Below are 15,738 nucleotides of genomic sequence, written 5' to 3'. Positions count from 1 at the left end.
AAATTACGTTTTTATACCAATATTTATGTTGAAAGACTAAAAGAACAATTTTAAAACTAAAAACAATCTTAACATGATACTTTATCTGAAATGTATTTGGACATAGACTATTCAGTTAAATTGAATTTAGCTATGTATAAACTAGTCCAACTGTTTATAATATCAGATGATGAACTGGTATTATACACAACTTGAACTTACAAACGTACGGCATGGTGTATATAATAGTCAATCTGTAGATTAGGTATGTTTCCTAAAATACTAATTGCTTGTATGGATATCAAAGTTGATATTGTTACATCAAATTATATCATCTATTGATCAATAAAACACATGGTGGATGAAGAAGACATTACAAAGATGATTAGATCGTTATATTTACTGTTACTGAGGTACAAGAACAAGATCCTCAGAATCAATGTTATCAAGAAACAAGAAACACTCTTTTCAACACATCAACACTTTATAATAAACCAAATCTTCCCATAGATAGGACTCAAAAGATATTTTACACCCAAAACGCAAGAACCGCTTTAATTGAATTAAGCTCATCGAGCGGTTTGAGCCTCTCTTCTCCACAGCCATTGGCACTGCTGCTCCAACCACTTGACAACACATGATTCTTGCGGCCAGAGAAAAAAAAAGTAACCTCCTAATCACTTGAGAGAAGCAAGAAAAACAAAATGAGATATTAAAAAAACATCTACGGTTGAAAATCATCGGTATAGTGACCGATTTGTTTAGCCACGGTGAGCCATTCTTGAGAAGTAGTTGAAGTCATGGTGTTGGACTCTTAGCTGCTTTAGCCAAGAATCAGCAACACTTAGAAGAGATAGAACTCGCTCTTGATCTTGACCTTGATCATCTTCCGAGAGCCAAACATTGCCTTGCATCTTGTAAGTCGCTAACCCGAAAGGAAGCAAAGTTACCCCTTCTCCTTCCTTACGAATCATCTCCTTTTCCCCACCATTTTCTTCTGGCTCCATATCTGTATATCAAGACCATAACAGTTACATCTCTGCTGGATATAACACATCGAAAGACTATTGAGAAGATGAGTTAGTACCTTGGAAAGAAGATGAAAGAGTGTGATAAGTGAGGAAACAAGTAGACAAATCTTTGATGGTTCTTCCCATTGGTATATGATAAATAGGGTACCATGCTACAGCCATCCAACTTGCCGGTGAAAGATCTACGCTTCTCAGTGACATTAGTCCAGGATACCTCTGAGCCAGTTCATTGATCTGAAAGAAAAATTTAACTAATGTCATACTCAAGTCTTGAATGATAAGATCATTGAAAGTTACCTTATCCATGAGAGGAACGCGAGCATAAGGAGCTGATCTCTCAAAGTATTGCAGATAAAGATAGCCCAAACGATCATTGGGATGTAGAATGGCGTCATGCTCAAGCCCTTCATCAGAAGCAGCACTTCTTGAAAGCTTATCACTCTCACTCTCTTCACTGTATGAATCACTAAACGAGCTTTCTCCATCTTCAGACTCTTCCCTAATTAAGAACAAAAAAGGACTCACTTAATTAGATCAAATTCAAATCTCAACAAGAAAATGGGTTCATGATCTAGATGTACCTTAAGCGGATCAAGGAAGAACGAGATGTGAAGATCTGGATAGCAGAGAGATAAGGAACATAGTATTGAACCAGAGATTCACCATTAGTGAGACGAATGGGAACACCAGCTCCATAAGCACTCCATTCATTGTAGCAATCCCATAGATCACTCAATCTGAAATACTCAATGTTTTCTCTCTCTGGTTGATGCCAAATCCGATTCAAACTCCTAATCTCGGTCTGCAAAGAAAAAAAAAATTAAGAATTGCATCATAACAAAACTGTCATTAAAGAGAAGAGAGAGAGAGAGAGAAAGAACGTTTCTAACCTTGGGGAGAGATTGAGGTGGCACTACAGGTGTTGTGCAATGAAGGAACTTGTCAAGGTTCGATTTTTTCATTGACCCTTTTCCAAACACCATGATTCCTTTCTAGAGAGAGAGAGAGGGAGATTGGGTTTCTTGATCCTTGTTTGAAATGTCCCAGAAACAGAGAAGAAAAGAAGAGAAACAGGGCAGAAACAGAGAGAAACAGAGGAAAAGAACAAGAGAGGAATGGGGAGTTTAAGAGGGAGACACGCAAGCGAGTGTCTGAGCTTTGACGTTAGGACAGCTGAATTTAAGGGCAACGGAAGTTATGGACAATAATTTTTTTTTATTTTTTTATTTAACAGAAATGGAAGAAAAAAACGAAATCTGCTCAGTTACTTGCAGAAGAAAGAAAAGTCTTTATTTTTATTTTATTTTTTTTCTGTGGAGAGAACTGATTTTCCGTTGTTTGTTTGTTTCTGTGATCGAACAAAAAAAGAAAAGACGAAACCAGAAAACAATGTAATGACCCAACTTGTCAAACAAAGTTTTTTCTTCTTGGTGTTTGATGAGGAGAGCAATTTTGCCGGAAAACTGAAAACTTTCTCAAAAGAATTCTTGAAAAACAATGGGAAAAAAACAGTTAGGGTGTCGGAATACGAAACAGAGACGAGGTTATATATAAGGTGAGAAAGAGAATTCGATTATCTTCAAAAAATTCTTTCTTCTCGGTTTTATCTTTTTTTTTCCAATTTAAGAAAATGAATATAAAAATAATAAAAAGATTTTAGAATTAGTAAGATAAAATAAGTAAGAGAAGACTCTGAAATTAAGGGTAAACAGCTAATCAAATACTATCTCAAAGTTTGACGATTTTCCTCGTCCAAATCTAATGATCCTCACGCGGTTTGCTGTTTTATTCCCAGATCGACTCTTTGATGTTCGATTAGTAGATTACTAGAAAGGTACATTGGCTGCCTAACTTTTTACCCGCTGTTTTTTTTTTGCTAATACTATGTTCTACATTTCTGCTTATGCCATATATTTTGATTTGCTATCATAATACCATGCCGTTTAAGGAAAAACACAGAGAAAATATCTACTAGGTATACTCTCCCCCATAGATACATATGGGTTTATATCTATTCTATTAAATCTAAAGTATAAAATAATATTTGCCTCCTTTTAATGTGTATTTTTACAGATTCTTATTATTTTTTCGACTAATTCTAACTAATTCATTTATTGTTTTCATTTAAATGTTTATTACATATTTTACATTTATTTTTTCACTCTTCCAAACTATTTCATTAATTATATTTACTATAATAATTCGATAACATTTATTATACGCATTAACCATAATAATTTGATTTTTACGAGTATTTGATTTTTGGATTTTAAAATTAAACTATGTTCGGGTATTAAATTTTTTTGAATAGTGTTAGATTTGAATTCTTCCGGGTTTGGATAAAATTTTATGAAACAAAAAATATTTAAATAACCTATATTTTTAAAATATCATCAAACAATTTATAAAAAAGTCAAAACTAACCTCGCACGGGTGTGCAGATGAAGCTCTAGTATACTATTATTTGTAAAGTGATTTTTCGTCTTTAAATTCTCACACTAAAAGTTAAGCATTAAATTTATTGTTCTGTAATTTTATTATATAATTAAAAACTAATTTTATGTTCATAATATTAGATTTATATGTTCCATTACATGACTGATATAATAAAATTTTCAATATAAATACATATTTTTTAAATAAGATAACTCTTATATATGTTGTTAGATAATTTATTATAATTTAGTCTAATAAAATTTTCAAAATAAAAACATATTTTTGGAACATAAGATAATTCATATATATGTATATGTCGTTATCAAGAAATAATATTTTCTATTATAAAGGTAAAAAATAAGGATATATACCTATTTATAAATAAATATTAATCAAGCAAAAAAGTATAAATATATTTTCTTAAATATTTTTAATATGTGGGTGTTTTTTAAAGTTTGACCAAAAAAAGAACTTTCTAATTGCTTGTGGCATCGTAGAAAAAATAGATATATATATATATATATATATATATATATATATATATATATATATATAAACTATGTAAATAATTTTATAGATTAAATTATATTATAGCTATATAAATTAAGAGCATGACTAGTTTCTCCGCAATCACCCGTAAACGTGATTTTTGTGGTTGGTAGCGGTTGTCATGGTTTGAAATAATCACGGAAAACAATATAAATCACTTTAAACCGTTCTGAACCTCTTATAATCAAAAGTTGGTTTCAGTCAGCGTTTGCAGTTGCAGGAGGATAATTTTTAACTTTGAAGATAAAAGTATAAATAAAATAATTAATAAAAATTTAAATTGAAATAATAGAAATACTAAATGTTTATATATTATATTATAATTTATGTTATAAACTTTAAAAGAAAAAAAAGCCTTTGTAACTTTAAAAAAAATAATAATATAGTTTTATAAATATAACTTTCATATTTATTATAGTATATGATTTTAATACTTTTGTAATTATATATAATTTGAATATTGTTAATTTATTATTTAACAGCAGCTGTATTCGGTAGTTAACCTGTTATAAGTATTCCACAAACATACCAATTTCTAAATGTTGTATCAATTGTGTAGTTATCATCACGTTTTTTGTAGTGTTTGTAATATAATACTATAATTCAAGTTATTATAATTAGACTACATGATAAAGATTCTGCAAATTATATTTTATGTGATTAGACTATATGATAAAAGTTATGTTAATCAAATGCCATGTAAATATATGTTTTCCCATCCTATAGATGTTGCGAACTTGACACTTGAAGAAATGAAAGAAAAAACTCAGTGAGCCAATTAATTAATCAATTAGGTGTCTGGAAATAGTTGGGAAAATAATTATGCGTTAATATCACATTATCTTAACTAATAAAGTTGAGTTTTTTTTCTCCTTGGGGGAAAAATGTCATGTGGTATTTTCCTTTTAATAATTAAATTTTTTTCTCAACTTTATTTAATGTGTTTTTGGTATTAATTGTTATTAGGTGTTAGTTTATTTTTGTTATTGACAATTTATTACAATGATGTTTTAATTTTATATTGAAAGTTTAATTTATTATGAATTTTGTATCTTGATTTTCTTTAGATTTCATAACTCTTATGTTACATATTTTTTAAAAATACTTTTAAACTATTTCTTAATATTTTGTATGTCAAATAAAAATACAAAAATGGAAACTGAAGTTAATTATTTTCAAAAAAAATTAAACATAAAATAGATACATATCCATACTATTACTTTATGTTTGAAAACATTTAAAATATTAACTTTATTTTTTATATATTTATTTTCATAGCTAATATATTATCTTATAATAAAACTAATTCATTTACTAAACCGCGGTTCACCCACGGTTGATCCAATAATTCAGAGACCCGGTAAATCGTCTGATTCAGTGTCCTGGTCGGGTGTCAAAATATTGTTTTATAGGATTTCTTTATATTTGATGTTGACGATGGAAAATAGAGCCTCTACGATTCCCCTTCTTTAATGAAATCGACGTAACCGCCATATAATCAATCTAGAAATTCCACTCATCCCACTCTAATAATGTTTTGTAACTGATGACGATTCAAGTCCAAAAGACTAACATTTGGTCTATTGGTATTGGCACATAAACTCTATGGTATCTTCCCATGTTACACTATGCAAGGAAACTAATAACTTCCCTGATGCATGCTATCCGTGTTTACATTTTAAAAACCGTGAACATGATTAGTATACTCTTAAAACTTAACTAAACAAAAAAAGAATCATTACTTCCGATCTGAGAGAAATTTAGAAATGTTGCCTGGTTGCTAAAGTTATTTAAAATTGATGTAAACCACACACCATCCTCACCATTAATCACTTGCACCACACTAACCATTTATTGTCAAAACCATTACTAAATGCATCAAGTCAGCAAGCCCGAATATCACAAATAGTTAGAAATTGTCTTTATCATGATCGTTATAGATGCTAACATCTCATTTACTAATTAACAAATTGATTTTTTACTAGGAAGATTTGGTGAAATTGTTCCATTCCGGTTAAAATAGAAGTTGTCCATTAAATAGAGGAGTTTAGAAACCATTTATAGTTTTTAGCTAAAAACATATTTAGATTCATATTAAGATTAGTTGATATTTCTAAATAAGGGTGGACAAACAAGAATTTCGTTATGAACACACACAAAATCTTCTATTATAACAAAACTAATATAGAAAATAATTTTATGTTTCTTATTTTAAGATACATCTTTTTGAGAGACCTTAAAACTAAAGTAACACATACAACTCGCACTCTATATTTTAAAAGTCAACATGGTAATTTTAAAAATATATATTAGATATTCACCAATTATTTTATCAAAAATTAACACTTCACCCATTTTTTTTATAAAATTTGAACAGTATTACATCTTTCTATTATTTGAACTAAATATATTAGTAAAAGTTTTATAGTTCATATATAGTTATTTTAATAATTAATAATATAAATATATTTTCTATATAAAACATCAACTTTGTTTATGACTATCGGCTTTTTATTCTATTTTTATTAAATCGATTAGTAACAACCACTTATCATATTCTACTTTGAACTAAACAACTTCAAACAAAGTCACCACTATCAATAAAGATCAGAAAATATCATTTTTAATATATTTTTATTTTCATATTTAACATATTTTATTTGTTAAGACCATATAATAATTTATATATTTATGTAAAAGTATAACATACGAACTCGGTGCGTAGCGACGGAATATCACTAATTGAACATAAAACAAAAATAAAAGTATCACGTTATTGGACGGTACTACTACGGTAGTCATCACGTGTAAAAAATGTCAATTACGTGGAAATGTACCAACTTGGTTATGAGTTCTACTCTATCCCAATCAGAAGAAAAACAACAATATAATTAAAAATCGTAACAGTTGATCAAAAAAAAAAATCGTAACTAATCTTCTTTTTTCCTTTTAATATATAGATTTTCTGGGAATTTGTGTTTTTTTTGTTTTTGTCCATGTGGTAACTTTAGTGATGGCAAGTATATTACAGAATCCGTGCGATTTCTGGGCTTGTCAGTGGGCCCACAAAAGGACTTAAATCACATACCCAATTTTTTTTTTTCCCATCTAAATGAATTTATTGGAAAGGACTAAAAGTCCAAAAACAAACATACAAGACAGTGCATTAAAACTCGAATTGAGAAAAGGAGAACTAATGGGCCAAGCCCAAACTCCTTGAACTAAACGCGATCATCCCACCGCTTCAGTTTTCCACCGCCATTGAAATGGATAAGACTACCGGAAACCTGCCGCCGACTCACAGCCTCACCTGAACCGAAGCTACACCTCACCTTTTTCATTCGCTGATTCTCCTTGCATCGGAGAGATTCATCGATCTGTTCGAGATCTCATCCGCGGAGACACCAGCCATCACACAAACCTTTTATCGTCTTTAACGAAACTCCATTCTCGGTGAGCATCAATCGGCAGCCGAGATCTCACCGATTCTCTGGAGTTCGAAGACCGCATTTCCCGATCTGAAAACCCATCAACCGTAACCACTGAAAACCAAAAGCCGGCAAGTCGAAGCTCGATAAGCCTTCACTCCCGGAGTCAAGGCCGACGACAAAGGAGCTGTGTAAGCCTCCATGTTCCGGAAGCTGAACCTGCTCACCACCGTCAGGGAACCACCGCGACTCTCCTTTTCTCTCTCTTGAAGTAGAGGGAAGATGGAACGTCTACCATTCCCAGATGAAAACTGTTCCACATACCCAATCTTTTATTTTTACACTGTATTTACTGCAGTTTTCTTTTTCAGGTTGAGAGATAGAGCTCAAACCAAAAAAAAAATTTTTAAATATAAAATATGAGTTTATGATGGAAGAATTTGATTTTTACAAATCGAAATCTTTTTGTTCAAATCGAACTTGCAAATTGGTAGAGTTTTTAACTAATTAAATTGCAATTTTGATAAGTTTTTGACCAGGTTTTCTATGAACAAAACCGGAACGTTGGTATTGCTAGATGGCCGGTTAATGCGGCGGCTGGATATGGCTGAAGTCATTATCGGGATTTGGGAACTGAAAACGAAGGTGATGGGAGTGATGGTGTAACGAGAAATTTCTTCCACGTGGCGTAATTCACATACTCGAGGAATGACCGCGTGAGGATGAAACAAAAGAATATCTCATTCTCAGCTTATTGAGGAAATATTTGGGCCTTAAAGTATTCAGCATTTTTATTTTATTTTATTTTTCACCCTAGCTACGGCAGTTAATTGCTTTAGGCCCAATAAGACTTCCAAAGCCTCTCGTGATAACTTTGTCACATTTTTTGTTAGATGGAATTTTGGATTTTTGTTACTATTAGTATCGGACTATCGGTGGACGACATTGTATTTCTTTTTGAATTGCAATGACTGTGGATAATTGGATATCATATCAGGATGAGTTTAATATGTTATGCAGATACTGAGATACATAAATTGCCAAGTGACCGGTTTATTTTGGACCGGTTTAAAGATGTGACTTTACATTTTGGGGGAGCAATATATTAGAACCTGAGATGATAAAAGGTACAAACAAGAAACAACTTTCTCTACTACATACCAAACTTGTTTAGTGATAGTGTCTCACTAAAAAAACTACATTACATCTTTACAGGCGCATAATTTAGCGAGTTTATAAAGTGCTACTAAAAGTTAACATGAAAATTAAGTATTAAGTAATCACTGTCACTTGTAAACTAAATCGATACGGCATATGATCAAAGCATTGACACAATCGGAACTTAAAAAAAAAAAAAACTCAACTAGAAAACATAGCTCAAGAATGAGAATTTAGTGGATCATTTGGCGTGCTACATTCGTGTTGCAATCTGTAATATATAGTTTGAGAATACGATTTAAGGCACATTGTAGGCTATATGATATAACGTTGAAAGTGACCCACCACTACCACATGACATCCCTATCATATAAACATAGGAAGATGATGATGATTGTTGTGCAGTGGTGTCTTCGTTTCTTGATGGGAAAATAGAGTCTAAGTCTGATTACGATGAACAGGGCTTCCCTTCAGCCACAAATGCAGTGGAATCAGATGATGGCCAAAGATCAGAACCACATCTCTAAAGAAATTTCACAGTTAGATCATCATCAGGTCAAGAAAATGAGACCTACGGTAAAGTGAATACACTATACAGAAACCGATGCAGATGATACCAAAACTGGTTGGGACTAGAAGATGTTACATACGCGTAAACTCACTTGTTCAGCTTCAGCTATTCTCTGAAGAAAATTCCAAGACTTGAGATTAGCGTCTAATATTGTTTCTGAGAAAACTGTACCTTCTAGTTCTTATGCCTCAGCACTGTGTGCCGTTCAATCTGTGTGTTTATTGGCTGGTGATGTATTGCACAATAGATTCGATTCTCTCTTGGAATCAAATCAAATGTATATATACATGTTTTAAATTTCTATATATATAAGAGAAAAAAAATATGCTTGATGTTCTTCATAAACTAGATGCCGCCATGCAGATATGTCCTAGTCCTGTCAAGTACAAAAAAAAAGTACAAAAAAAAAGCTTAGAAAAAAAAACACTCAGGACAAACGTCCAAAATGCTCAAGATTGAATTATGAAGACAGATTCTTGAAACAAAAAGAAACATTTACAACCTCAGTAGTGGAGTTTGTTTCCCCTGTTGTTTGCGCCTCTGCTTTTTCATTTGAGTAACTTCAAGAATTCAAAATCACAATTAGCAAAAAAAAAAAAAACTGATCTCCTCTTCATGACAATACATGCAATTATATTCAAATAGATTGGAGAAAAGATTAAAGAGATGAAGGAAGACTCACGTGGACAGTATAGTGACCCAAATGAGTTCAATACAATCCACCCAAAGAAGCCTTTGGTCTACAGGAATCACACCATACGTAACCAAGTGAGCCAATGGCCAAAGCTTCCACCCGGCCTGCACAAAATCAAACAGACCAACTAAAACATTAACTCTTATATGATTATTTAAGAAAACAAAAAGAAAAGTAGGAGATTATTACAGTGATCATTGGCCAAAAAGTGGTCTTGATCTCGCTGAAAACCTTATCGGGGGACTGGAAACGCAATAACCCTAAAACAGTATAGTAGATAGTGTTCCAAATAGCTGACCATACGGTTTGATCAAATGCCACTTTTGCAGGGACAACCCACCAATCTTGAAAAGGAAACAGAGCCTTGTCAAACAAAAAAAAAGACATGTGATTACAACCGATCATAACAGGGAAAGGAATAGACTCTCTTTTTTTTAAATTGTTTTACCTCGCAGAATTGGTAGTAATAATGAGAGAGTGAACCATGGAGAGTGAAACCAACAAGACCTGATCTAAGTACACGAGTTCGATCAAACTCAAACAGAGGCTTTCCTTCGTAACACTGTATATAGTCAAAATTGGTTAAGACAGAACTCAAAAACTGAGTAGTTTTTATTTATTTTTAATTTTACTTGTGCAATCCAATCTCCTAGAGAATAGACAACTCCACTGATGGCCATCTTCGCTAAAACAGGATTTGTTTTGAGGATTTGTTCATACGCTACCCAGTTGTGTTCAGGTGCGTACCTAAGTATCTCGTACAGAGTCCAGCCCTAAACAAGAACAGTAACGATCGTTATATAATACAATCACAGAAAGGAGAAAGCTTTGACACTAAGCTTACATGCCAATAGTCATGATCGATGGAGAGAAGCTTGGTGACTGCAACGGTGCCGGCGGCGAGAACTATGGCTGCGTTGATCCCTCGACTCATCAGCCGATCGGAGTCTCTATCTACTTCTTTAGGTTCTTCTTGTTGTGGATCACTCTTCTTCACATCGATTGCTTCTCTGTCTTCTATGATTGATCCAACGATCAAGCTTCTTCGCTCTGTAATACTCTGTTTCTGAGTCTTTAAACGGTTTGGTTTGGGGAATTGAGTATGCGTTCTGATCGGTGGAGGAAACTTGGAGGAGAAGATGATGGTGGTGGTGGTGGTAGAGCAGAATAGAGATGCCATGGGCTTTTTGCACTTTCTCAAAGGAAGAGTCTTTCCCAGTTTAACTCTTCTTTGTTGGTTTTGTCGGAACAAAAGTGCGGACTTTGGTGACTAAACTCGGCTTTACTACGATATTGGCTGAATCGAACCGGAATTTGGGGTTTCGATTAAAGTAAACAGATCGGCTCAAATGAAAACCGGTTTGCGGACTCTTTATTAAAAAAAAGGTCCTACCGAGATTTGAACTCGGGTTACTGGATTCAGAGTCCAATGTCCTGACCACTAGACCATAGGACCATTTGCTACTTTTACTTCAGGTTATTGAAAACAAACCTGTTATTCGCTGCGGTGGCCACTGACAGCAGCAGTTTTGAGAAAGATTTTCCGATCAAAGTAACAGGAGGAAAACTTTTTTTCTGTGGTGACCAGAGCCATTCTACTGCCAAAGTTTCTTAAACATTGGCTTAGGGCATATTTTCATATCTAATCTAAAGGGCATATTTCCAAAATATTATTTTATATGATCTACTGATAAAAACATTTTGAAATTATTACTACAAAACTCTAGTTTCTGAACCCTGAATCTCTCGATCTTCCGCCGCCCTACTCAGAAACACACTCCTCCTTCCCACCCAATATGCCCAACATCACGCCATTTGTCTCCACCGTCAGAGACGGCAGAATCATTAGGTTAAAGATCGACACCTTCCGAATCGTTTTTATCGCCTTTATCAACTATTTTTCTGTAAAAGTTTTCTGTTTTAGATGAACTTATTTGCTATAATCCCAATCTAAAGTTGAGAATCAGTTAATTGCAGTAATATCCATATTTAAAAGAAAAAATGATTATTCTCTTTCTTTTATTCAATTTTTGTATGTTATTTTTTGTTTTTATAAAATTAACATTGTAATATAAAACATACTACTCTTTTTTTTCATCAACATACAAAAATTCATACTGAATTTGTAAACCACACTGATAACTCTACATCTATATGACCAATAAAAGACGATTGTTTCTTTTATATTTTGCATTCTGAGTTGAAAAAAAAAATTCTTTTAAGGTCTTAATATATTCCAAATAACTTATAAAAACTGGTTATTTTTATGGTTCCAAAATCATCGTTGGAATTATTTTCTTTTAGTCTATCAAACTATCACTATTTATTATAAAAATTTACAAAGTAAAAGTTATGATATAAAATTTAGGATAAGTATTTTTTTCATGCTACAAATATAATTTGATGTTGCAGTTTTATTTATCAAAATAAACATACAAAAACTATTTCAAAACATTTTTGGAAAATTTTATTTCAGAAAGTTATTCTACAAAACTAATCATATTTTATATTTTACTGTATAACAATTAAATAGTTTCAGATATTATGGTTTTTGAAGTTCATGGCACCAAAAATCTTAACGGTTGTGACTTTTTTTTTTGTTTTTATCAACTTTTGGGTCACAATGGACTGGTCCGATAGTCCTTAAATTTTTGTAGAGGGAAAAACTTCACTATAGGAAGCAGAGAGGGGGGTTGAACTATGATGCCAAGGTGTACAAGCCACTCTGCATGACCACTGGCCATGACAACCTTGGCAACGGTTCTGACTCTAGTTGTGACAATTTGAGGAGGATTTTATTTAAAAACTTTTATGAGATCGTGAAATTTACCTATGAAGAATATGAAAAATATGAAGATAAGGAAATAACGAGAAGATCAAAACAAATCTAGAAAGGTCAAAAAGAATATGAAATTAACATTTATGTATTATATTATCTATCTTATTAAAACAGAAACATTTTGTTGGACCTAACATTTATTTTGTAAGTTTTTAAATTAAATACATCTTTATACTTTATAGTTAAACATTAAATCACTAATATTCCTTTCTTTATACTACTATCCATGTTTCCAAACAATATACTTATTTCTTTATAATACTATCAATGTTTCCAAACAATATACTTATTTCTTTATACTACTATCAATGTTTCCAAACAATATATTTTTTATACTACTATCAATATTTCCAAATAATACAATAACTAATCTTAGTTATTTTATATCTATCATTTTCTCTTTAAAATTTTGTAGAAACGTCATAATTTCATAAATTGCAAAATAGTGAACTTTAAAATTTCGATTATAAGATTACAAATTATGAAACTATTACAATTTAAATCCAATTAGATTACATATCGGTCATCCATCAGTTCAATCGGTTAGTCTCGGGTTTTAGTAATTTTTTTAATATGAATATTTTAAAAACATAAATTGAATTGTCAGATCTTCGGATTAACCAGTATAATCACAATCGGGTTGAATTTAAAAATACTGATTTAAATACAAAAATATTTTAAATACGCACTCTTTAAAAATTACCAAAATATTTGTTAAATTATTAGTAAAAATTTTCATCGTAAAATATCCCGCGCTTCAAAAGCGCGGGTCAAAATCTAGTTCTGTATTAATTTAAAAACTAGACTGATTCATTCACTATATAAATTTATGCATCTTGTAATTTATTCTCACGAAAGTCTGATAAATTTCTTCCGTATTTTTGCGCTGTTTACTCTCATTTTGTCAGAAACACAAACAAGTTCATCTACGACTTCGAATCGGTAAGAAACGTGGCACTCTCAACGATCAGTATTAGACAGTAGTAACCTCGTATTAGTGTATTTACATTGAGTCTTACTATTATTTACATTTCCAGATGAACATCGAGATGCTGCTCAAGAAGTGTAGTGTAAATGAGTGACGTCATCTGAAAGTGACGGGCACGTGCCACACTCGCCAGCAAGAAAACAGTTGTGAGAGAGAATCCAATTCCAACTAAACCTTTTCTTCCTTGCGGCCACTTTTGTCTTTCACACCGTTGCCACTTTTCACCACCCTCCCTTCTATTCTCCATCCGCACGCGCCTTGACAAAGCGCGTGACAGTCAGCATACCGGTGAGTGACAAAAAAACCAATTATTCTCTTTTACTGTCCTAAAAATTGGACAAAGTTTGAAAACAAGTCTCTGGTCGGATTTACATTCTTAAACAAAAAAAGACCAAAGAACGCAAGTTGATACAGTTGTACACATCATGGCGTTAAATCATTGATTAATCAATAGAGTTTACATTTGATTTTTTTAATGTTAAAAATGGATGTTGTACTGATCTGAAGCAACGGTATCATTGGGTCAAATTTTAATTCATATATAAAACCATGACCAGAGTTTCTTGGTTGTTTCAGTTAGGCCTGGGCACGGATCGGATATCCGGGTTTTTGAAGGTATTTGCGATTTGCTTCGAATGTTACGGATATCTAATTTTCCGATTTGCTTTGATTCGGAAAAATACGGATATTCGGAAAAACGGATATCCGGAAAATAAATAGATATTTGCGGATATTTGCGGATACTTACGGATATCTCATTTGTTTTGATTAATACAAATAATCTTAAAAATTTGATACAAAATTTTTTTTGGAATTTTTTTTTTGCATGATATAAAAGATAAAAATTAAAAGATATAGTGAATCTACATATTTTGTAAAATTTTAAACTTAATTAACAATTATAATAACAAAAAACTTAAGAAAAAAATTATAATTGTCATAAATGTTTTTTTCCTTTTATGTAATACTTTTATATAAGTAATAATGTGAATAGAATCTGTCAAATCATATGTTAGAATAATAATTTTATACATTTAAAATTTTAAATATATTCAAAATATACATGTATTTATATATTGACGGATCGGATCGGATATTCGATTCCCAAAATTTTAATATTTGTGATTTGCTTCGATATTAACGGATATTGAATTTTAGTATTTGCTTTGCTTCGAAAGCTTACGGATATTCGGAATTTTCGGATCGAATAGCAACGGATAACGAATCGAATCAAATTTCACGGATAAAATGCCCACCCCTAGTTTCAGTAATAAAAAAAAAGTTTGCATTTTTTTTTTCTGGATTGGGTTTAAGTAATTAATGAAAAAGAGGCAACTTTCCCTTTTAGTTTTTTTACAAACCAACCATTCGTTGATGGCGATTCCTCTACCTTTCCAGTAAGTTTCACTTTCTCTTCTCTCTTTCTCGAGATTGATTAACTTCTCCTTCGATTGGTTATATGGATCTTGTCGCTTTCTTGATGGTTCTTTGATGTCTGCTTGTTTACAGATCCCTAGACATCGTCTTGTTCGGTTAAAGCTTGTTGTTTACTTCATTCTGACTTGGAACAATGAAGAGATCTAAGCACTACTGTCTTCATCCTCATCTTCTTCTTCCTCTGCTCTTGTCTTTGCTGGTTTTGTCTCCTTCCATCTCCTTTGCTGCTACAAACCCTGATGATGGTAGATTTACTTTTTTTTTTTTGGTCTCAGTAGATTTCAATTTTAATCCCATAAGTGAGATCTGTATATATTGCTTGAGAACTAATCAGGCATTGCTGTAATTTTTGAATCAGTTGCTGCAGTGAACGGCTTATTCGCTGCGCTTGGTTCACCTGGCCTCTCTCGTTGGGTTGCTGCTGCTGGAGACCCATGTGGTGAATCTTGGCAGGGCATTCTCTGCAATGGCTCTGATATTATAAGCATGTAAGCTCTTTTCACATACTATTTATTGATTCTTTCTTTCTGTTAATTCTGTTTTTTTTTTGTATGGTTACAGAACTCTAAATGACGCCAATTTGGGAGGGGAGCTTGGTGAAACCAACTTAGATAGGCTCCATTCTATC

At 32.2% G+C, this 15,738-nt stretch overlaps 3 protein-coding genes, 1 long non-coding RNA gene and 1 other non-coding gene across 6 annotated transcripts in view; 1 reads left to right on the top strand and 4 right to left on the bottom strand.

The window, feature by feature from the left end:
* Nucleotides 1-352: 352 nt before the first annotated feature.
* On the bottom strand, nt 353-2,549 carry LOC108847915 (uncharacterized). Of its 2 annotated transcripts, XM_018621285.2 has the most exons (5): nt 1,901-2,546; nt 1,592-1,812; nt 1,308-1,509; nt 1,067-1,244; nt 353-988 (listed from the first exon to the last, which is right to left on the bottom strand). In XM_018621285.2, exons 1-5 carry the CDS (start codon nt 1,991-1,993, stop codon nt 741-743), a joined length of 942 nt encoding a protein of 313 aa, XP_018476787.1. In that variant the 5' UTR covers nt 1,994-2,546; the 3' UTR covers nt 353-740. The 2 variants fall into 2 exon arrangements, with proteins under 2 accessions (XP_018476787.1, XP_018476786.1); XM_018621284.2 differs by having other exon boundaries at nt 1,067-1,509; nt 1,901-2,549.
* LOC130509845 (uncharacterized) lies at nt 2,432-8,510 on the top strand. Its single transcript, XR_008943785.1, has 2 exons — nt 2,432-2,565; nt 7,952-8,510. It is a non-coding gene; the product is annotated as an uncharacterized LOC130509845 (long non-coding RNA).
* Nucleotides 8,511-9,289: 779 nt separating this feature from the next.
* The window catches only part of LOC108832084 (protein SYM1), a 36,679-nt gene continuing 30,230 nt past the window's right edge, over nt 9,290-15,738 (bottom strand). Inside the window, exon 8 of the mRNA XM_057006100.1 lies at nt 9,290-9,475. The gene's annotated coding sequence lies outside the window, so the exon portion shown is untranslated. The remainder of the gene's footprint in view (nt 9,476-15,738) is intronic.
* On the bottom strand, nt 9,352-11,113 carry LOC108846117 (protein SYM1). Its single transcript, XM_018619328.2, has 7 exons — nt 10,691-11,113; nt 10,479-10,619; nt 10,295-10,408; nt 10,036-10,209; nt 9,835-9,950; nt 9,655-9,712; nt 9,352-9,528 (listed from the first exon to the last, which is right to left on the bottom strand). Exons 1-7 carry the CDS (start codon nt 11,024-11,026, stop codon nt 9,523-9,525), a joined length of 945 nt encoding a protein of 314 aa, XP_018474830.1. The 5' UTR covers nt 11,027-11,113; the 3' UTR covers nt 9,352-9,522.
* On the bottom strand, nt 11,231-11,302 carry TRNAQ-CUG (transfer RNA glutamine (anticodon CUG)). The gene has a single exon. It is a non-coding gene; the product is annotated as a tRNA-Gln (tRNA).

The sequence above is a fragment of the Raphanus sativus genome, chromosome 3, assembly GCF_000801105.2.
Source record: "Raphanus sativus cultivar WK10039 chromosome 3, ASM80110v3, whole genome shotgun sequence".
Lineage (NCBI taxonomy): Eukaryota > Viridiplantae > Streptophyta > Magnoliopsida > Brassicales > Brassicaceae > Raphanus > Raphanus sativus.
Note: the sequence above shows the minus strand (reverse complement) of the source record. Positions and strands in the feature narration are given on the sequence as shown.